This window comes from Aquarana catesbeiana, linkage group LG09 (genome assembly GCF_042186555.1).
Source record: "Aquarana catesbeiana isolate 2022-GZ linkage group LG09, ASM4218655v1, whole genome shotgun sequence".
In the NCBI taxonomy this organism is placed as follows: Eukaryota; Metazoa; Chordata; class Amphibia; order Anura; family Ranidae; genus Aquarana; species Aquarana catesbeiana.
This window is the reverse complement of record NC_133332.1, coordinates 182,285,623-182,308,480: the sequence shown is the minus strand read 5'-3', so window position 1 is coordinate 182,308,480 and position 22,858 is coordinate 182,285,623. Positions and strand designations below refer to the sequence as shown.

General features: G+C 41.9%; 1 protein-coding gene across 8 annotated transcripts in view; it reads left to right on the top strand.

Moving 5' to 3' along the window:
- Positions 1 to 22,858, top strand: part of XIAP (X-linked inhibitor of apoptosis) — an 86,676-nt gene that overhangs the window by 48,359 nt on the left and 15,459 nt on the right. For 5 of the 8 annotated variants that reach the window (XM_073599430.1, XM_073599429.1, XM_073599425.1 and 2 more), the window contains exons 3-6: positions 1,102 to 1,201; positions 2,636 to 2,714; positions 9,413 to 9,440; positions 20,294 to 20,482. In XM_073599430.1, coding sequence (XP_073455531.1) covers positions 1,102 to 1,201; positions 2,636 to 2,714; positions 9,413 to 9,440; positions 20,294 to 20,482 — 396 coding nt within the window. Of the gene's footprint in view, positions 1 to 1,101; positions 1,202 to 2,635; positions 2,715 to 9,412; positions 9,441 to 14,598; positions 14,640 to 20,293; positions 20,483 to 22,858 lie in introns of those variants that run through there. The other 3 variants (XM_073599432.1, XM_073599431.1, XM_073599426.1) reach the window with 3 other exon arrangements.

Sequence of the window (22,858 nt, the reverse complement as noted above, 5' to 3'; positions counted from 1 at the left end):
CTATTGGCTGTCTTCATGTAGCTCAGAGCAGATGCAGATGCCAAAACAAAGGCAGCCTGCATGTGGGACGGGTGTCAGTGCCTATCTGTATAAAGCAAGTCATGCTACATATGTTCGGTGGCTTTTGAAGCTGTCTTATTGGTTAGTACAGGATGTAATAATGCTTCTTGATCCATTAAAGAGTGAAAAGTTCAAGCATTAACATGTGAAATAATTTTGCCTGTGTGGTATGACATAAAATTTTACCGTGCATTTTTCAAGAGAAGTGGTCACCTTACCCATTCATAGCAAAGTGACTGTGTCTTTGTAAACAGCCCTCTCCGCTCAATTATACTCACCTTACCAGCGCTCCCTCGCCACTTATATTTTAGTCGCAGGAGGTGACAAAACCCAATGCCTTCAGAAATGGGGAAGCATGTGACCTCATCTTCTGTTCCAATGTTCTGCTCTAGCAGCCAGTCACTAGAGCTGAGCACTGTCACATGACCAAGGAAGTCACTGCTCCTCTTAGCTTCCGTCAATGTGATGATCAAACGAGTAGTGGCAGGGGAGCCCAGGCAAGGTAGGCATGAAGGGCCAAAGATGCAGTTACTTCTCCCTGAATGGACAAGATGACAATGTCATCTACATTTTAAAATTGGACCTAATTTATTTTAAAGAGACTATGTTATTCTGAGGAAATGGGACTACTGTTGCAGATATGACGTGCAGGCATCTGAAGTGGCACATATCTGCAGAAGCAACTACAGAAACCTTGATATCAGTAATATCTCAGATATTTCTGACAGGCAAATTTTGGGTGCTTTCTTATAGTGGTGAAGCTTGCCTGCCACACTCTGCATTCTTTTGGCGAGGCTCATTGAAATGTGTAATGGCAGGGTTGTGCACCAAACTCTTAAGCTACATAGAAATGTATATAGCTTGGAATTGAGCCCTGATGTGAAGGTATGAGAGGTTGCTGTAGGTATCTACAAATAAATGCACTTTCAACCTGCAGCAGTGTGTCACTTTCCCCCACGATGACAGCCTCTTCAGTTGGGCACTATGTTAAACTAACCAAAGTATATGTTACTGTAACTTTGTTTTCTTACCTTGCGGTAGGTGAGCAAGATGCAACAAAATGTTTTTATTGTGGAGGGGAGTTGAAAGTTTGGAGCCCAAGAGATGATCCATGGGAACTACATGCAAGATTCTACCCAGGGTAAGTAATGGCTAACAAAGAGATGCATTTGATAGCAAATTTAAGCTACTGTGATTCTTAGTGTTAGTTGACCTTTTAAGGAAAAGTGAAATGGTGATCTAACACCATACACTCTGCCCAACACTTTTTTCCCCTAGTCCCCACTGTACTTCCATGTGTGATGAGCTGTCATTTCCCACATAGTCAATGTTGCAGTCTGATGAGTGACTTAAACCCAAAAGAAAACATTTTTCTCTCACTGTCTTTGACAGACACAGCCTGTTCATATTTTTGACCATTTTATAGCGCCACCTACAGGACACTAGGCAGAAAAAGAGCACACCGCTGCATATGGGCAGTCCTAGCTGGTATAAATCCCTGTCTGCTATAGGCAGCTCAGTTATTTCTGCCTAGTGTAGGAGTGAGGACCTAGCTCCCTACTGGGACATGTGGTTCCGTAGTTGTTTTCTCCTCTTTTTCCTTTTTCCTGGGATTTCTCCTGAGAAGATTTTCAATCAACAGCTGGGCTGAGTGACCAGCTGGGTATTCTAAATCCAGTGCTTACCCTGGTCTGACCAATGAGTGCACGCAGACCTTTAGCTTCGCTCTGGGCTCAGGGTGGGGCGCTGTGATAGCCCCACCCTGGACCGGGGTGGCCAACAAGTTAAACGTCTTGCAGGGACGCATGACCAGGAATCTGACATCTATGTCCCAGTGTTACCCTGGCCAACAGCACCCCCACTTTGGTAGTGAGGAGGCTCTGTCTCCGGAATGTTGCTCACAGTTCCTTGAATTAGTAAGTAGTCCCCTCCTCCTTTGGGTGTGCTGTGGGGCGCAGGTACTCCTTGGGGTGGTTGGCCCTGTGGGAATTCTCCTCCTCACATCCAGGCCTGGACTTCTGTGCCAGTCTCCCCCACCCCCCCCCCTCCTTTTTGGGTAGTCTGGGGAAATTGTTCTTTCTAATCTGACCAGTAAGTCTGTTGTTTTCAACATAACAAGTTGTTCTGTAGACATAGCCACACTCAAAGAACAGATAAGTATAAACCCGTTTGTTATTTAAAAAAAAAAATGACAACCACTTTAAGCCTGCTGCAGTCCCTGTATATCAAAACTTAGAGAGGAGGCGGCAGAAGCAGCACTAGCAACCAATCAGTTGTGCTGCAGTGCAAGAAACATACTGACAGGGAGGAGAGCAGAGATGAGCTCATCAGTGTGCTCCTTCTTCTTTCATTGTCCAATAACAGAGTGGGTTGGGGAGGAGACCTGTAAGTTAACTGAAACAGTAGAAGGAAAAGATCAGGTCTCCTACTCTGCCAGACAGGGCAGGGGGTTTACCTGAGAAAACATTAGAACAGGATGAACTGAAATCTTGGGTGCATTTTCTGAAGTTTATTATAGCAGTGTGCCTGTATTTTCTTCTTAATATCATTGTCTGTAATTTACTTGTTATTGCAGATGCAAGTTCCTTGTTGACGAGAAGGGGCAGCATTTCATTAACACTGTGCAGCTAACCAAACCTCTGCCATCTAGGCTGGTAAGTTATCAGCCTGTGAATGATTTAAACTCCAACCAAACTACTCAGTTTGTTGATTGCATCTAGAACATAATAACAGTGCATTTGTGGTGAATCCTATTCCGTGCCCCAGGGTGTGAGTATCATGTGGACGCTTTTTTTTTCTTTTCTACAGACATGTCATTGTTTAGACCAGGGTTTCTCAATCTTTTTACCTTGGAATATCACTTGGCAAAAAGTTTGAGATCTCTGGGAACCCCTGAAATAATGTTCACATCTACAGCTCACAGAACATTGGTGTGAGCAGCGAGCTGTTGACATAGCATCAATTATTTTTAGAAACAACATTAAATAGAATTAATATTAAATGTACCAATTTAATGTGACACTTGTGCTTGCTTTTTTTTCTGTTCACACACAGATATTCAGACTTGAGATAAGCAGTGTACAGGGGGACGGCAAGGCTGGGTAAAGGGGGCAGCAGGCAGGAGCACAAGGGGTCAGGAGGGCACACTAGCTGGGGGATCACTAGGGCACGCTACCTGGGGGATAGGGGCAGAAGGCACATTACATGGGAGCAGGGCACATTACAGTACCAGTTTTCGTCTCATGCAGAGCTACGCAGGGAAGCTCCTGTGATAGTGCTGGCTGTGGTGCACTGTTCCCTGATGCCCCCCCTTATATTCATCCCACGTGATTTCACATACAGTACAAGCACTTGGGATGTGGAGAAAAGACCATCGGGGAAGAGAACACCACAGCCAGTACTATCACAGGAGCTTCCCTGCGTAGCTCTGTATGTCTTGGCAACGGGGATGCCATCTACTTATCAGCTGCCTGCAACTAATGGTTAGATTGCCGTGCAACCCCTGTGGACCTCTTATACAACCCTAGGGTTCCTTTAAACTCTGGTTTAGACCTTCTACTGCAAAAGTATTTACTAGTATTTATTTAAAGGGTTAGTTCACCTAAAGCGAATAGTATTTGATAGATGCTCGAGGTGTAAACCAGTCTGCAGTTTCTTATATTTCTTGAGGACTTAAAATCATGATATTTCTGCATTTTTTTTCTTCCATGGTCTTCACACCTACCACAGGGTCTTACTTTCCCTGTTAAATCACTTGTGTATTTTATGTTATGGAGACTGTAACAGTAAGGATGAGAACACCTCTGTTATAGTAGAGGGAGTGAGATTCCAAGGCAAACCAGAGCAGAGCTGGTAACATTGGTGCCGAAGCCAGCAAGCAATTCAGCCCAGCAGGCTAAACCTGGGTATTCAGTTATCCAAATTTGTCCGGGTCAGCAGAAACCACCCGAATTTCTGACGACCGGTTTCTGTCGAACTTTTCTGTTGGAAGACCGGCATTCAATCAGCGCATGCAGACAAACCTCCCCCCCAGCCGGTTCCTTTACCAATTATCTTTTGTTAAGCTGGGTGGTGCTGACAGGTATGGCAGGCTTAAAGCTTAAACTCAAGTATTGGTGGACTGACACTCTTATTAGAGATCTGCTAATCTACAGAACATGTATAGCTATTACTAATAGTATATTAGTCATAAGTATGAAATGTGTTGATGTTTCAGGAGTTTGTAGCAAAGCTACATAGGAGCTTTACATGATAGGACTTTTCTTTTAAATAATTTAAGGCTTGTATGTTAAGCATTCTATAGTTCACTGTCACACAGAGGAAGAATAAAAGCTGAATCCAGTCCTTCAGAGTAGATGATTCAGGTACGGGTGGGTACAGCAAGCTGACGCACACTAGGGCAGCTTATATCTCTGTGTTTTTAAGGGGTGGGGACTCCTTACTATATTCGCAGTGTCTTTATAGGAGATGATGTGAGATGAATAAGGGGGAAGCCTGCACTGGAAAGCATGACTACCATCAGTAGGCAGTAGAGTAAATATGCTAGTGGTTGAGGGATTATCAATCTATGTTCTTTAATGTCCAGATATGCATAGAGAAGTATGATTTTTTTTTTTTTAGTTATTTGTATGAGACCATGACTAAAGTAGGAAACTATGTGTTTCCCAAAGCATGCACCTGAAAAATTTACGCAGTTAGGAACTAGGAAAAGGAAAATATTTTTCCTAGATTTTTACTACTCTCTCTTAAAGTGTAAGTAAACCCCTTATCGTTTTCAGCCAAGGAAGCTACCATCTTTGCCTCTGTTTAATCTACAACTGCCATGATGCTGCACATGTGTTCAGTTATGACACCAGCCATTGGATGGTTTGACGGTTTGGTTGAGAGCACAACCAATGGGAGTGTTAAATTTCTGGCATGTGCCGGAAATGAAACTGTTTTATGGATGGGTTTACTTCCACTTTAATGGCCACCGTATCCAGTGCTGCTTTTAATTAACATTGATACACAAGAAAAAAACTTGTGGAACAAACCAAAAAAGTTCCCCCTTTTAAATTCTGGAGAGACAGCCTTTAAAACTGAAATCCAGGGGTAGGAAAAACCCCCAGTGCAGTGGGGCTTCCCCCACACTGTAAGGGTTAAATCTTCATTTCGTTTTGGGGGCTGCAAAAAACTGTTTTATCTACCCAGTCCTACACTCCCACAGGCTACCCGCAAAGCTGTGAGACCAAACTCTGCAGCCTCTTCTGCTCTATGATCCTCTGATGCAGTGCTCGACAAACTGCATCCTGGCACCTGGGCTGCTGCCTGAATGCTTTAATACATCACATACATTAGGAAAAAAAGTTTTTTGAAATTGTAATGTTACACCCAAGCACATAAAATCCCCCCCCCCCCCGTCGCCATTTCAGGGGCTCACGCAGATTTAAGGTTTGACACGTTGGGTATCTATTTATTCAGTGCAACCTTGGTTTTTATATTTTACCAAGATTGGATAATTCATTGCATTTTTGTGCCCCCCAAGAATAATTATAATTTGTTTTTTACCTTTGCAGTAATATCGTGTGGCATAAAAAAATTGGAACTACCACTGTTTTATTCTCTGGGGTGTCTGCTTTCAGATCATATATAATGTTTCAGAGGTTTTATGTAATCTTCAGGCCTAAAATTTTATTTTAAGCACTTGTGCAAAAACCACAAACACGGCTCTGGCAGCAAAAGGGTTAAAGGATAAGTTCACCTTCGGTCATGTTCTACTCCTAAGTTTGGTTAGTTAAAAAAAACCTAGATTCAAAGCAAATTTATCAAGCCTTGCTCTGATGTCATCACGTCCAGTGCAAAGCCCATAGCCATGTATTGGACGTGAGGAGGCCAAGTCATAATCCAATGATGCTGTATAGGGGAGATGAGGAGACTAACGACTGCTGTTCTCCTGGCCCCCTAGACCTGGATGAGCATTTTACCCGGGGGGGGGGGGGGGGGGGGGCTGGGGGTCACCCCACTGCTTGAGAGGATTTTTCCTTTCCCCGGAGATAGGTTTTGCTTTTACTTCCATTTTAAAGCCCAACCTACTCCCACCCAGATTCTAAGCCTAATCTATCTAGCCCTTTAAAGAAAAGATCGCTATATTTACCTATTTTGCAGCCGCACCAGTCCTGTCCCAGACTGAGCTGTTCTATAGTGTGAAGGAGAGGCAGCCATCCACGGAAGTTCCATAGTAAGTCTATGGGTGATATCACCTCCCAGCCATTTCAAAGCCGCTGTTGTCTTTCTCCTGCACACAGGGTATCGCTGGAGACCAGACCAGAGCGGCTTCAAAATAAAGTAAGTATAGCGATTTTTTCTTTAAAAGGCTAGGTAGATTAGGCTTAGAATGTGGGTGGGAGTAGGTTTAGAGTTAGTTTTTGCCTTTACTTCCACTTTAAGAAAAGAGAAACTTGCAGGAAGATTTTACAGTTATGTGAAAAATTACATACAGCACGCAAAAATGATTGACTTTCAAAAGAAAAATTTGCCTTTTACATTTTTTCATTGAACAAAAAAATCAATAGATGTAATGTAATTAATATTATACAAGATTTATATAGCTCCAACAGTTTGTGCAATGCTTTACAACATGAAATAGATGTAATAGTGTACTGTGAAAAATGTCAGTACACGCCTGGCCTTCGGAAGCTGGTGTTGCACTTTTTTATGACAGAAGTGACTTCTTGCAGGTGTTTGTGCAACTGCCTGCCAGTCTCTGATGTCAACACTATTCCATGGGAAAAATCCCTTCAGTAGCAATGTTTGTGGGTTTCCTTGAATGAACTGTGCCTTAGTATATTAATGGAATTCAGATCAGGGCTTTGACTAGGGCAGCCCATAACCCTTCAATTCTTCTTTTTGGGCCATTCCCTGATAGATTTGTTCAACTTTTTGGGCAGATGGCTTCATGTTCTCATCAAGCACAATTTATTATGATGCAGGATTCATAGATGACTTTAATGATTGCAAACTACCCAAGCCTAAGCAGTGCAGCAAGCCCAAACCATAACATTTTTTAACACCTTGCTTCACATTTGGTATGCGGTTCTGATTCTGAAATATTGTTATGGGTTTGTGCCAAACATGTCTACTGTTAGAACCCATTAGCAGGTTGGCGCATAATATACCCTTTGTGGTGCCCAGAAAAAAATGGCACTACTCTGATTTTTGGTGCATTGACATCTGATTCAAATCAGTAGGCTGCCTTTATGCAACGGCATGTGTGGTTGCTGAGCAACGGATCAGTGTGAATGATGTTTACATTTGTTTGGCTGCAGTAGTATCTTTGATTCATCAGTCCACACAGTACATTGTTACAGAAGGTCTGGTCTTTGTTTAAATTTTCAACTGCAAACTGTAGCATTGTTCTAATTTTTTTTTTGACCAGCAAGACCTTTTTCTTGGCACATGCAGCATAAATTGGTAATGCTTCCACCAGCTGTTGCAAGAATTACCTGCTTATCCTGCAGTGGTAAAGTAGGAAATAGAACAGAGACGATTAATAAAGCAAGAAGACATGTGACAGAAGGCAAGAGAAAGAGGTGTGGGAGGGGGAAAAGAGAAGGCTGGGCATCTGCCAAGAGGAGTAGCCCCTACTACAGCCCTTATTCTGAGATGAGCAGAGCGCATATAAGCAATCCAGCCACTCCAGGTGAACGTGTATTTGTCACATTTATCATGTAATTGAGCTGTCTGTTCCTCCATTCACTGGAGATGAGTGATTTCGGAGATCCTCGATGGCAGGGGTGAGATTAGACCTCCAGTGTGTAGGTAGGACAATTCTGGAGGCCAATAAGAAAAAGCAAAGAAGACTTTTCTTGGCATTAGATATTGGTTCCAGGAGTAAGGAGAGGAGAGCAGTTTCCGGAGTCCCTGAAAATTCTAAGGCTTGTCATTTGTTCATATATTGTAAATAATCAGGGCATCAGGGCAGGACCACCAAATTTTCAGCGTGGTCCCTCTTTCATTCATACAGCACCAGCAGCAAATGAAGCAGAAGGGAACATGTTTTGTATGATGAAGAGGCATTTATACCAATGCATTTAAGATCTTGAAAGTACCCACCCGCCCTCTCCCAAAACACTAGTCGCAGTACTTGGCTTATGGAAAGGTGAATTCTTTTTGGAGGTTGTCTTCAGTATAATGGCAGTTCAAGTCTCTTTCTCAAGTGGAGATGTAGTACAGGGGGACAGGTATTCCTGATTCAGAAAAAATGGAATAGAGTTGTAAAAATAAGGTGAGCTGGGGCCTGAGTTTAGAGACAGTTTCAAAGTGTGCGAGATCTCTGTGGATTGCTCCTACTTTGTTGAGTTGAGCAACAAAATGCTTTAGCTCCAAATATTGGAGCCCGCAGCCAGGATAAAGAGTTTGGTCTGTGGTTAACGCTGCGAGAAATTTTAAGCCAGTCAGTTGTTGAGCTAAACCCTAGATATGAGAGACAGTGTGTTTTCAGAAGTGTGGGAACGCACAACAATTCAACATGGTTTCCTATGGGTCCTGTTCAGTTTCCTGCAGTATGTTTTTGGAAGAGGTGGAAAGACTTTTTTCATGCAGGAAGGTGCGTTTTTGGGTCCATGGACCTCAATGGAAGTGCATCGATAATGCATGCATTTTTGGTGTGTTTTTGGCAGGGTTTTGTGTTTAACTACCAGTCTCCTCCTAAAAAAGAAGAAAAAAAGAAAAAAATGCCCCTAAGGGCGCATGAAAAACATACACACGGGTGTGAACCTAGACTAAAGAGAATCTACTCACTGGCATCTAATCTTAAATACCTGATTATTACTTTCTGCATTTGATGTGGTGGTGAACCTAGCGATCAACCATACTTCATTTTAACACATGACAACGCTACATTTTTGTAGGTTTTACATATTGAATGAATGCACCATGTTGAATATATGTCATTTATTCAAGCGTATCACCTTTATCTGAGGGTACTGTTTACAAAGATCTAATGTTTACCTGTCCAAATAGGTTGTGACATACTTAATATTTTACATGACCGTGTGAATATAAGTTATCCTGTTAAGGTGTGAGGAGGGAAGATGTTTACCCTTTGCCCACATATCCCCAATTTGGCAGAACTGTAATATGTTTCAACGTGACCAGTTCCTAATGTCAAATGTCCATGTGGCAATGGGCTTTTAGCCTGATTATAACTATTTGCACTCCATTACACAAAACCCAGAAAACATGTTAAACTCAACATTTGTATTGTTTGTTATTGTCTTGTGAACTGTCCTGCATGGTTTTCCCATCCCAATACAGGGTAAAGATAGCACTGTACGCAATTTTATTGTTTTTGATTTTTTTTTCTTTCTTTTAGCAAAGTGTTGACATACCACTCCCTGAAGGTAAGCCAGAACTGTTAATTATTATTTGGTAGAATTTGAATTGTACCTTTCACTTCTTTAGGATCAAAATATTATTAGACAATTATGGCTTTTAGGTAGAGCCAGCTATAATCCTTATATTAGCTCACAGTAACAGTCAGCATGAGTTGTATTAATATGTGTCTAATTGAATCTATACTTGCCAATCACTTGATTAATACCCTGTTTTCTATAGCACATACATGTTATAACAGATTCACAAGGAATCAAAAGGAAGCTGTATTAAGATATAGCAGATAAACAGAAAATTGAGCTGTACGCAGGACCCGTAGAAGGTCAGCATCATGCTTGCATTTAGGAATTGTTTTAGTAGACTGAACTATATTGCTTTTTGAATAAGCCAGGGAAATATATTATTTTTGACAGGGTGCTTTCTATTCACTGCTGCATTAAAGTGTATGTCAAGTGAAACCTTTTCTCACATTTTTTTTTATGCTATCTGGAATTCCGTTATGCCAGCTATAGATGGTGCAATTTTCTTTCCTGCAACCACTAGTGTTGAAGGGAGAATCCCTCCCGCTCCCCGGCAGGGAGAGCCATCCTGGCCAGTAGAACACACAGTGAGGATTGCCACTGGCAGTAATCGCATAAATAACCAAATAGGGTGGTTGTACCCAAATTGATCAATTGATCAACTTGGGTACAATCAGCCTGCCCATACATGTTTCGAATCTCAGCTGGTCCCTGCTGAACACCACATTCCTGTGCATTTCACATGTGATTCAGTGCAGTGAAACTTGAGCCCATTCATTTTGAATAGGCTCAAATCGCACAAAGAAGTACATGCACTTCTTTTTGGAGTTTTTTTTTGGGGGGGGTTTCAGTCCATGTAAATTATTTGTGGTCTGAGTTTTTGGGATCTACTGGGTATACCACATTCTTTCAGTGGCAGAGGGTGTTAGAGATTAAGGCTGGCCATTCATTTTTACAATTTTCTTGTACAATTACTTGTAGGCCTTTGCACTACATAGCTGAAGGTAAATCTAAAGAAAATTGAAGAAGAAAATTGTATAATGTATGGCCAGCTTAAGTGGTGGGGTTCCCTACCCACTGTGATGTAGAACACTATTAACAAAGTGCTATAATCCTTTTATCAGGGTCAAAATTAGTAAGGAAGTTTAACACTTCTGTAATGGGTATATCGCACCATGTTGATAAGTCCCTCATCCCAATTACAGCGAATATGATTATGCGTGTGTTCAATTCACACATCAGCAGTGTTCAAACTCTAATCAAGAAGTGGAAAATGAGGGGTTCTGTTGAAACCAAACCACAATCAGGTAAACCAACTAAAATTTCAGCCACAACTGCCGGGAAAATTGTTTGGGATGCAAAGAAAAACCCACAAATAACTTCAGGGGAAATACAGGACTCTCTGAAAATGTGGTATGGCTGTTTCAAGATGCACAATAAGGAGGCACTTGAAGAAAGATGGGCTGCATGGTCGAGTCACCAGAAGAAAGCCATTACTACGCAAATGCCACAAAGTATCCCGCTTACAATACGCCAAACAGCACAGAGACAAGCCTCAAACCTTCCGGCACAAAGTCATTTGGAGTGATGAAACCAAAATTGAGCTTTTTGGCCACAACCATAAATGCTACATTTGGAGAGGAGTCAACAAGGCCTATGATGAATGGTACAGAGGTGGATTGCTGATGTTTTGGGGATGTGTGAGCTACAAAGGCACAGGAAATTTGGTCAAAATTGTTGGCAAGATGAATGCTTTATGTTATCAAAAAATACTGGAGGAGCATTCATCAGCCAGGAAGCTGCGCATGGTACCTACTTGGACATTCCAACATGACTATGATCCAAAACACAAGGCCAAGTCGACCTGTCATTGGCTACAGCAGAATAAAGTGAAGGTTCTGGAGTGGCCATCTCAGTCTCCTGACCTCAATATCATTGAGCCACTCTGGGGAGATCTCAAACGTGCAGTTAATGCAAGACTTACAGGAAATGGAGGCTTTTTGCCAAGAGGAATGGGCAGCTTTACCATCTGAGAAGATAAACAGCCTCATCCACAAATATCACAAAAGACTTCAAGCTGTCATTGATGTTAAAGGAGGCAATACACGGTATTAAGAACTGGGGTATATAAACTTTTGATCAGGGTAATTTCGGTAGTTTCCTTTGTCATTATGATTTAAAAAGAGTAGACACAGTTGGTTGATAATAAATGGCTTTAGCCAAACACTAACCATGAGTGAAAACGGCGATTCTGAATACTGTGTACTTTTTCAAATTCGGCGCCATTGGCAGCCAAGTAAACGGGAAGTGACGTCATGATGTCGCTTCCGCGTTTACAACGAGAAGGCTGGAACGAAGCCGCCCACAGCTTCGTTCCAGCCCGCCCCCAGCTGCCGAAGGTACCCGATTGGACACCGGGCCTCCTGATCGCACGGGAGGCCCGGTAACAGCGGCGGGAGGGGGGGATGTCCCCTCCCGCTCCTCCGGTATAACAACCGAGTGGCTTTTAGCTGCATCGGTTGTTATACTCGGGTAGCCGATCGCCCACTGTAAACAACGATACCAGGATGATGCCTGCAGCCGCGGGCATCATCCCGGTATAACCCCGGAAAGCCGAGTACGCATATCTGCGTACGGTCGGCGGGAAGGGGTTAATATCTGCCAATTTAAAAAAAAATTAAAAATTCAGGCCAATGTATATTCTTCTTAATTGGTTTGCGCAAAAGTTATAGTGTATACAACCTATGGGAAAGATTTGTGGCATTTTTTTTTTTTTTTTTTTTTACTAGTAATGGCAGTGATCTGCGATTTTTAGCGGTATTGTGATGGACAGATCGGACACTTGACACATTTTTGGGACCATTGACATTTATACAGTGATAAGTGCTATAAATATGAACTGATTACTGTGTAACTGTCACTGGCAGGGAAGGGGTTAACACTAGGGGGAGATCAAGGGGTTAAATGTGTGTTCCCTCAGTGTGTTCTAATTGTGTGAGGATAGGACTGACTAGGGGAGGAGACAGATCATTGTTCCAACTTATTAGGAACACACGATCTGTCTCCTCTCCCCTGACAGCACAGGGATTTGTGTGTTCACACACACACAAATCCCCATGCTGGCTCTCGTGCACGAGATCGCACGTGGCCAGTGGCAATCGTGCCCACCCGCCACGTGCATCGGGTCCCCTGCTGTGCAGTGGGTGCCTCTGGCGGCACGCGTGCCCTCTGGCAGCTTTCCTGGGCAAAGCCATACCTGTACGGGATTTCACCCAGGAGAGCCATTCTGCAGCAGTAAAAGTGTGAGCCGGTTGGGAGCTGGTTCAGGTAAAAAACCTTCTGTGATCAGCTCCCCAGCCCCCCAAATACCTACCTGAGTCTGATCTCGATCCAGCACTGTGCCCAGGCGTAACAGCGCTGCTCTCCCTCACTGGACATGGAAGCAGTAGTGGGAGCCATTGACTCCTGCTGCTTTCAATCCGATCCAGTGAGGAGAGAGTGGAGGCGGGGCCGCACCACACTGTATATATTAATAGATGCACAGAGCCCGGCTTGGGATCAAGCCCATACGAATGACCCCAAAGCAAGCAGCTTGCTATGGGGCACTTGAGAGCAAGGAGGAGCCAGGAGCGCCGATGGGGGATCCCAGAAGAGGAGTATCGGGCTGCTCTGTGCAAAACCATTACTCAGAACAGGTAAGTGTGACATGTTTGTTATTTTTTTGTACTTTTACAATCACTTTCGTTTTTATCTACTTTAAAATTTTTCAGTCAACCTCTAAACTGCCTTTTACTACAGCAATAGAAGCAGTGCATACAGATTGGTGCAACCTCAGCAAAACCTGGGGAACTGTACCCAGACCCCGTGCTGTGTAATTTTGCTTTGGCACTGGATCCTGCTTGGGTGCTCAGCTCAACGCTTAGTGGAGCGCATGTAGTTAGCCTCAGGGTGCTATACAGGTTCAGAACCGTGATCCATTCCTGTGGTTTCCAGATCCTGCAGACCCCTTTGATGGTATTTCCACCATTATGACCGAAGCCAGGGTCCTATTCTATATCAGATTGATACTTTAGCCTTACAGCAAGTATGAGAATTAATATCTCCACTGCTTGGAGTACACTTATTAGTGTCTCCTGAAACTGATAGTTGTGTCTCACTTTATTCACTTATTGAAGTTGAAACTTGCCAATAAAATTTCTATTTAGAGCTTAGTCTCCTGTGGATGGCCTCAGGTTCCACTACTACTACTTCCACCCAGAGCCCTTATATTATATATATTCGTGGAACCTGCTAGGTTTAACAAAAAAAATACTGACAGATCGCCACAATTGATTTTGATGCAGAGATCTTCCTTGCTATGCTATTCTGACAGCCCATCCCCCCCCCTCCCCCACTAGAATACACTGATTAACGCTCGCAGCCATTGGCTGCAAGTGCTGATCAGATGCTGGTTTTCTAGCATGTCCCTTCGACAAAAGTCGTTCCTTAGACTGGCTTCTGTCAGACAGCTGTACACACTGAACCAAAGTCGACCAGTAGCTGATGAACCAGACAATTTTCGGCCAGTGTGTACCCAGCTTAAAGGGTTACTAAACCCTCTTTTTTTTTTTTTTTTTTTTTTTTTTTACAAACATGTCATACTTAACTCCTCTGTACAGTTGGTTTTGCACAGAGTGGTCCCGATCCTCCTCTTCTGGGGTCCCTCAGCGGCGCTCGTGGCTCCTCCTCTCGTCGAGTGCTCCATCGGAGAAGCGCTCTCCTTTGGGACACCCCTGCGGGCGCGCTCCTGTATCCTGCTGCTGTGTCTGTTGACACAGGCAGCAGGACTTGGCCCCGCCCCCAAGAGCCCGTGTCATTGGATTTGATTGACAGCAGCGGGAGCCAATGGCTGTGCTGCTACCAATCTATCCAATCAGGACACGAGACACTCGCTAGAGCTGGTGTGCTTGTCCCCAGAGCTAGAAAAAACAGGTTCAGGTAAGTAAACGGGGGGTCTGGGGGGCTACTGCATGACAGAAGGCTTTTCACCTTAATTCATAGGATGCATTAGGTGAAAAAATACGAGGGTTTACAACCCCTTTAAGGGTCTGTCTGAAAGCCACAGCCTATATACAAAAAACACACTCTATTTTTGTCCTCCTAACAGGGTCTCGAAAAGGACAACATTTCCAAGTCCACTGTTGCAAGGTAGATAGTACAGCTCATCGTAAGAGCTTATTCTCTATAAGATATGGTACTTCCACTACCGGTGCCTGCTCACTCTACCAGATTGGTGGGGATTTCCTGGGCATTTCGCTTTCAATCGTCTGTTGCTCAGCTTTGTAAGGCCACCATCTGATCTTCAGTTCACACATTCCTAAGGTTCTACCAGGTGAATGAATGTCCAGGCCTCTGCAGATGCAGCTTTTAGCCACAAGGTTCTTTCAGCGGTACTCTAAGTTGTATCTTTGACCCATTTATATTTTGTTGGGCTCTTGGGCACCATTCTGTTTACCTTGCCCACCCTTCTGATTCATTGCTTGGGGACATTTCAAGGTCTACATATATCAAGCCTGTGTCCTGTACTGTATGATTTAGATAAAAAGAACGTTCTTACCCATAAACTCTGCATTTTGGAGTACAGTATAGTACACAGGACACCCTCCCCTCTGTATCTGCATTACTCATAATTACATTACTGTATTATTTGCTAAAAAAAAACCCCGGAGGTTTTCATAGAGTGGGGTAGGGTTTTGTAGGGGTATTCCCAAGGGGGCCATGTCCAAAATCTTTGCCAGTATTCATTCACCAGAAGTTAGCAAAACTATGAACATCACACCTGTGTCCTGTGATGTACTCCCAAGATACAGAATTTACAGGGAAGTCAAAATTCCTTTTATAGTTGGTATAGCATGGGTAAGAGAGACATTTTTTTGGGTGTCTGTGTACCTATTGAGGAGATTTTACCTCACTTTTTGTAGAATGTCCATGACACCCCCAAAAGGTACACAGGCAATACTAAACACATTTTAAATGGCTTATTATATTTCATCACCCCCTGTGAAAAAGTGTGTAAATTGATAACAAAATATTTAATCTATCTATAGTGATGTAATCAAACCATAGAATCAATAAAAATCAATCCACTAATAAAAGTTCCCTAAATGAATGACAACATACAGTAGTGCAATACATCAAATTAGTGCAAATAATCCAAAAATATATCCACCAAATAAAGTGCAACAACACCCCACCACACTGATGTATAATAAAATCCAGTCTTTCTGGTGTATATTGAAATCCACTCTATTCCTGCTGCTCCTGATAAAAATGACATTTGAACCAGACATCGTCTTGCAGAGGCCGCATACATACTTGACCAGTATGCAGTCAAGTGTGTATGCTGGCTGGTTTATCCTGGGCACTGGGAGACAGCACTGATATGAGTGGATAAATAAATGTAACATGTGTGCAACGATGTTTGCATCCTCTGTTTTATGATTAATTGAGTTGTATAAGGAAGCCTTTGAGAGCTGACAACTATCTTTGAAGTTTCAAGCTTGGTTGCATGACTTTTTTTTTTTTTTTTTTGAACATGCTACATTTGACCATCTTAATTTTTAAGTGGTCAGTGTAAAAAGGTGAGCGTGCCATTAAAAGGGGGAGTGGCTGCTGGATTATGTATTAATCACTGAGGGATAGGGTGGATTTCAGTGTACACCAGAAACCTATTTGATTTTTCATTACATACCAGTGTGGCAGATTGTTGTTGCACTTCAATAATTTGGTGGCTTTTTTTCAAGTTTTTGGGATTATTTGCACTCATTTGTGATGATGTGCACATTTTTTGATGTATTGCAGTTTATTGCCACTCATTTAGGGAGCTTTTATTAGTGGTTTTTATCTATTCTTTGGTTATATTATATTACTATAGATATATTTTGTATTTTTGTATGAATTTACACAGAATTTGTGCACTTCAGTTATTTAACACAGTGGGTAATTGTACAGTGGGGACGGAAAGTATTCAGACCCCCTTAAATTTTTCACTCTTTGTTATACTGCAGCCATTTGCTACAATTATTTAAGTTCATTTTTTTCCTCATTAATGTACACACAGCACCCCATATTGACAGAAAAACACAGAATTGTGTACATTTTTGCAGATTTATTAAAAAAGAAAAACTGAAATTTCACATGGTCCTAAGTATTCAGACCCTTTGCTCAGTATTTAGTAGAAGCACCCTTTTGATCTAATACAGCCATGAGTCTTTTTGGGAAATATGCAACAAGTTTTTCACACCTGGATCTGGGGATCCTCTGTCATTCCTCCTTGCAGATCCTCTCTAGTTCTGTCAGGTTGGATGGTAAACCTTGGTGGACAGCCATTTTTAGGTCTCTCCAGAGATGCTCAATTGGGTTTAAGTCAGGGCTCTGGTTGGGCCATTCAAGAACAGTCACGGAGTTGTTGTGAAGCCATTCCTTTGTTATTTTAGCTGTGTGGTCATTGTCTTGTTGGAAGGTAAACCTTCGGCCCAGTCTGAGGTCCTGCGCACTCTGGAGAAGGTTTTCGTCCAGGATATCCCTGTACTTGGCCGCATTCATCTTTCCCTCGATTGCAACCAGTCGTCCTGTCCCTTCAGCTGAAAAACACCCACACAGCATTATGCTGTCACCACCAAGCTTCACTGTTGGGACTGTATTGGACAGGTGATGAGCAGTGCCTGGTTTTCTCCACACATACCGCTTAGAATTAAGGCCAAAAAGTTCTATCTTGGTCTCATCAGATCAGAGAATCTTATTTCTCATCATCTTGGAGTCCTTCAGGTGTTTTTTAGCAAACTCCATGTGGGCTTTCATGTGTCTTGCACTGAGGAGAGGCTTCCGTTGAGCCTCTCTGCCATAAAGTCCCGACTGGTAGAGGGCTGCAGTGATAGTTGAATTTCTACAATTTTCTCCCATCTCCCGACTGCCTCCCTGGAGCTCGGCCACAGTGATCTTTGGGTTCTTCTTTACCTCTCTCACCAAGGCTCTTCTCCCCCGATAGCTCAGTTTGGCCCGATGGCCAGCTCTAGGAAGGGTTATGGTCGTCCCAAACGTCTTCCATTTAAGGATTATGGAGGCCACTGTGCTCTTAGGAACCTTAAGTGCAGCAGAAAATTTTTTTTGTAACCTTGGCCAGATTCTGTCTCTGAGCTCTTCAGGCAGTTCCTTTTGACCTCATGATTCTCATTTGCTCTGACATGCACTGTGAGCTGTGAGGTCTTGTATAGACAGGTGTGTGGCTTTCCTAATCAAGTCCAATCAGTATAATCAAACACAGCTGGACTCAAATGAATGTGTAGAACCATCTCAAGGATGATCAGAAGACATGGACAGCACCTGAGTTAAATATATGAGTGTCACAGCAAAGGGTTTGAATACTTAGGACCCCTAACCCTTCCCCACCCTATTTTAAAGTGGGGGGGGGGTTGGCTGGGGGTAGTCATTTAAAGTGAGAAATGGAGGTAACCTCATTGTCTTCTGAATGAATAATATGAAAGTAAAATGTATATGGCACCCTGATTTGCAGCTCATGTGTTGCCTCTGTGAAAAGATATGCTGGCAATCTCCATTTGTATCCTGTGCTTACACCTTGAAATTTGTCATTGATAAATCTCATATCTTGCCAGGTTGGCAATCCTGCAAGAGTAAAATCTGAATATATCCTACCTGGGATGCTGTCTACTATATTTTAGAGAAAGTAATGTCACCAGCTCACCAGGATCCCCAAAAATGAGTCGATGCCTGATGAAGGGGTCCTGCGTGGCTCCCAAACTTTGCTTTCTGCTGTAATGATGTGATCGCTGATTAAAGCTTTGGACCCATTTTTGGAGATCCTGGTGTGCTGGTGACATTACTTTCTCTGGCTACACACAGTTCTAGCCGGTGGTCGCTTCAGCACCCATTTATAAATACAGGAATGTGTACGTTGGGAATATTGCATTTTAATTACTGTATTTTAGAAACGCCATGTCATCTAGCTGTGTAATAGAGAAGCTTTAAAATATTTGCTGTTCATCACCAGGGTCTCTTTTTTTTTTTTTTTTCTAAAAAGTTTATCATTCCCTAAGGATCTTTTTATCTGAATGTCCGAAGCAGACCTTTTCTTTTTCTGCATTTTATCTCCTGCCTTGCATGCATTCCTTCCTCTCTCCCTGTATGCATATTTTTCTTGTACTGTTTGTACCATATTTATTTTACCATTTTAACCACATGCCGACCAGCGCACGATGATATACGTCGGCACAATGGCACGGCTGAGCAAATGGGCGTACAGGTACGTCCCCTTTAAGAAGTGGCATTGTGGGCGTCAAAATAGTGTCCAAATTGTCCGATGTGTCCGCCATAATGTCGCAGTCATGATAAAAATCACAGATTGCCGCCATTACATAAAAAAAAAAAATAATGATAAAAATGCCATAAAACTATCCCCCATTTTGTAGACGCTATAACTTTTGCGCAAACCAATCTATATACGCTTATTGCAATTTTTTTTTACCAAAAATTTGTAGAAGAATACATATCTGCCTAAACTGAGGAAAAATTTAGTTTTTTGGGAAATATTTATTATAGCAAAAATTTCAAAATATAGCTTTTTTTTTTTCAAAATTGACGCTTTTTTTTGTTTATAGCGCAAAAAATAAAAACCGCAGAGGTGATCAAATGCTACCAAAAGAAAGCTCTATTTGTGGGGGAAAAATTTTGTTTGGGTGCAACGTTGGATGAGCACGCAATTGTCAGTTAAAGCGATGCAGTGCAGAATCGCAAAAAGTGCTCTGGTCAGGAAGGGGGTAAATCCTTCCGGGGCTGAAGTGGTTAAAAAGCTAAACTGTAGGCAAACATATATAAATATTAACTGTGTTTCTATCTAACCACTTTTGTGATTTATATACCTCTATCAGACAGCACAACCTGGAGGGTGTTGCTACATTCTACAGTTTTGTCACTTCCCTGTTACTGATTGTACAAGGAAGGGGCAGCAATACTAATTCATCATCCACTCTTTTCTCTCGTCCTGTCAGCACATGTGCATGCACAGAGCCCCATTGGCTCCCAGGGTATGACAGAGGCTGACATAAATGTTTGGGGTACATTTATGTTGCTTGCAAAAATATTCAATTTTTATAGGAATATTTAATTGCATTATATATTATAGTGCCTTTTATTTTATTTTTTTATCTGCCTGCAGTGCAGGTTTAGGCTTCATGTACACTGTTGCTGGTAAACGGATGTTTAGGAACAGTTGCACATTTTTTTCAGCTGCCCCTGAACTCTCCTCTATTATCTTATCAGTACATGTACACAGGGTCGTTTCTAGGCAGTTGAGTTTAGAAGCATTTTTTTGGAAAGCAAAAAAATGCATTCAGAACGAATGTTCAGAGGCATTTGAAACGCCAAACTCCTGTAACAGCTTGTAAACGCGGTAACTCTCATTTAGCCACATTTCGTTTTCAGGTGGTTTAATTTTTAACTATTTAAAAAAAAAAAAAACGCTTCTAAATGCAAACGCGCATGTAAACTTGGCAAAATGGATATTTTTAAACATCGGTTACTATCTGTCAAGTTAAATCGTTCAGGGGAGAATTGTAAAACGTCCCGTGTACATTAAGCCTAAATTGTACTAACAGTCAGAGAAATGGCATTCTGTTTTTGGCTGAAATTGAACTAACATAACCCAATTGAGAAATTCCAAACAGTAGAAAGATATGTTTCTGAGCTATCCTGCATTGATACAGAATCAATTCTCTGTGGTTGTGGTGTTGCATGGCTTTTTTTGCATCTGTGGGTCTGTCAATTAACGCAAATGCATCTCTCCCTAGACAGTGAATTATTGAAGAACCCTTTGGTGGTTAGTGCCCAGCAAATGGGATTTCAAGTTGAAGAAATTAAGAAACTCATGCTAAAGAAATTAAAAAACACAAGAACAAATTACACATTATTGGAGGTTTTGGTATCTGATTTATTAAATTCTCAGACTGAAAATGGGAGTGTGACACCCAGAGACATTGGTAAGGGGAAAGGAATTTCATGGAATTGATTTTCTGGGTACTACATGGGATCTTTTCTTTGTATTCACATGATGCACTGTTACAAAACTGGGTTACTTTACCGAAAGAATGGGAATCCAAAAATACTTGTATATGCAGGGGTTTCAGGAGCATTTCAGAACTGAAGATCTTTGTGATTAGTTTATGCACTTGTCATTGTAACTAAATAAAAAACAATAGTGTATTTTCAGTGAGCACATGGCTGTTAACCACTTTAGCGATTTTTTTTTTTTTTTTTTTGATGTGCACAATTTTACATGCTTGCTGTTTAAAATTTTGTTATTAAATGTAAGCATTTGTAGGTTAGCAACTAGATGGAGTTTTCAGGTATTTAATGCTATCACTGCTTCCTGCTAAACAACTGTTGAGCTGAGAAATCCACTACACATGAAGCATATTTTCATTGAGCCAGCTGGTTCATAAACTTGGATTGTGAGAAAGAGAAGTAAAGTTCAGCTATTATGTAGCCCTGCAAAGCTGAGTCTGTGTATATATTAAACCAATATGGCTGCCCACTTGAACATATACATATACAAATCATACATGGGATTAAAAATATATATATATATACATATTGGTAAGATTATTTACAACAGGCTACTGTTTAATGTATATATCTAAAATTTAACTGAAAACTCTGTACATTGTCTGTGCATGTGAAGGCAACCCCCACTCCCCCCCCCACAAAAAAAATGTACTATAACTTTGTAATACATACACATTTCCCCAGACTTTATCTCTTTAAACACTGTGTTTACACCTGTTGTTCTGCCAAAAAAGCACTCGGCTCCTAAACTACCGTGTGGACTGGCAGCTCACTGTATTTTGTAGGCATAATTTGCAAAAAAAATAGCGTCACCCCTGTCTAGTTGATTTTTGCTAAATTACTAGCTCCATTCCCCTCACCTCGTCTCCAAAGAACAAATTGTCTTGTAGTCCAAGATAAAAACTTGGAGGGCTTAATGGACTCCTTAAGCCCTATACAGATGATCAGAATATTGTTCCAGAAGTACTGCTTTCAAAGCGATCATGCAATTTTCGTTTAATCAATACAGTTTTTGTCCAAAAATACAATTAAAATACATTACTTTCGATCTTTAATTTTGTTGTGCGAGAATTTTCGTACTTTAGTGACCTATTCATTTTCAATATAGAGACTAGCATGAAAAAAGAAAAACAATCTCATTGTGTGTACTAGGCTTTAAGATAACACAAAACTGAGTATTACTACAGGAGAATTGGACTCTATCAACAAAAAAAAAGGGTTGATCAGCTAGTATATATCCTATAGATCCTAGGATGCTACAGTGTTTTGCTAGTGTCCTAGCAAAATGGACCCTTTCCTATTTTGCTTGGCTTTTTTTAATTAGAATATTCATTTTTCTATTTAGAATTCTTATTTGCTGCAGCACCATGAGAGCTTATTTTGATATTTTATGGATCAGCTGAGGTGCTTCCTTGGAGGCTGTACCTGGACTTTGCCATGATGAAGATGCAGGGCCTGCTTGTTTGTTACTTTTGGCTGCTGGGCTTCACTTGTAGCACCCTCAAGGCACTTATTGTTCTGTGTGTGTTAGCTACAGAGTGCTTTACAGGTTCAGGATCCTGATACCCCCTGATGGCATAATCCTGCCCCTTAGGACTCCTTTGGGAGTATGTCCACTGATAGGGCAAAGACTGTCTGTTATGTGACCAATTTCGCTGGGTCCGACATTGGCCTGAAGCATAATTCTACACCTTCTCTTCCAGATATGACCTCAGTTGTGACGCTCAATGAATCCTGTTTACTGCATCCTCTTTTTAAAGTGATTGTAAAGTCTCTAGTTTTTTTTTTCAATAAAAATAACAAACATGTTATACTTAGCTGCTCTGTTGCAGTGGATTTGCACAGAGCAGCCCCGATCCTCCTCTTCTCGGGTCCCTCTTCTGTGCTCCTGGCCCCTCCCTCCTGTTGAGTGCCCCTACAGCAAACAGCTTGCTATGGGGGCACGCGAGCTGAGTCACAGCTCCCTGTGTCTATTGAGACACAGAGCTGTGGCCCTTCCCCACCCCCTCCCTCTCCAGATTGACTGACTTTGACAGCAGCAGGAGCCAATGGTGCTGCTGCTGTATCTCAATCAATGAGGAGGAAGAGTCTCAGACGGCAGAGACATTCATGGATAGAGATGGGGCTCAGGTAAGTTTGAGGGGGGCTGAGGCACACAGAATTTTTTTTGTCTTAATGCACAGAATGCATTAAGATGAAAAACCTTCCGCCTTTACAACTCCTTTAAGGTTACTGGTCTACAGGATATTTTGCTGAGCAATATCCTATTTAATATGTGTTTCTTGCCTAAA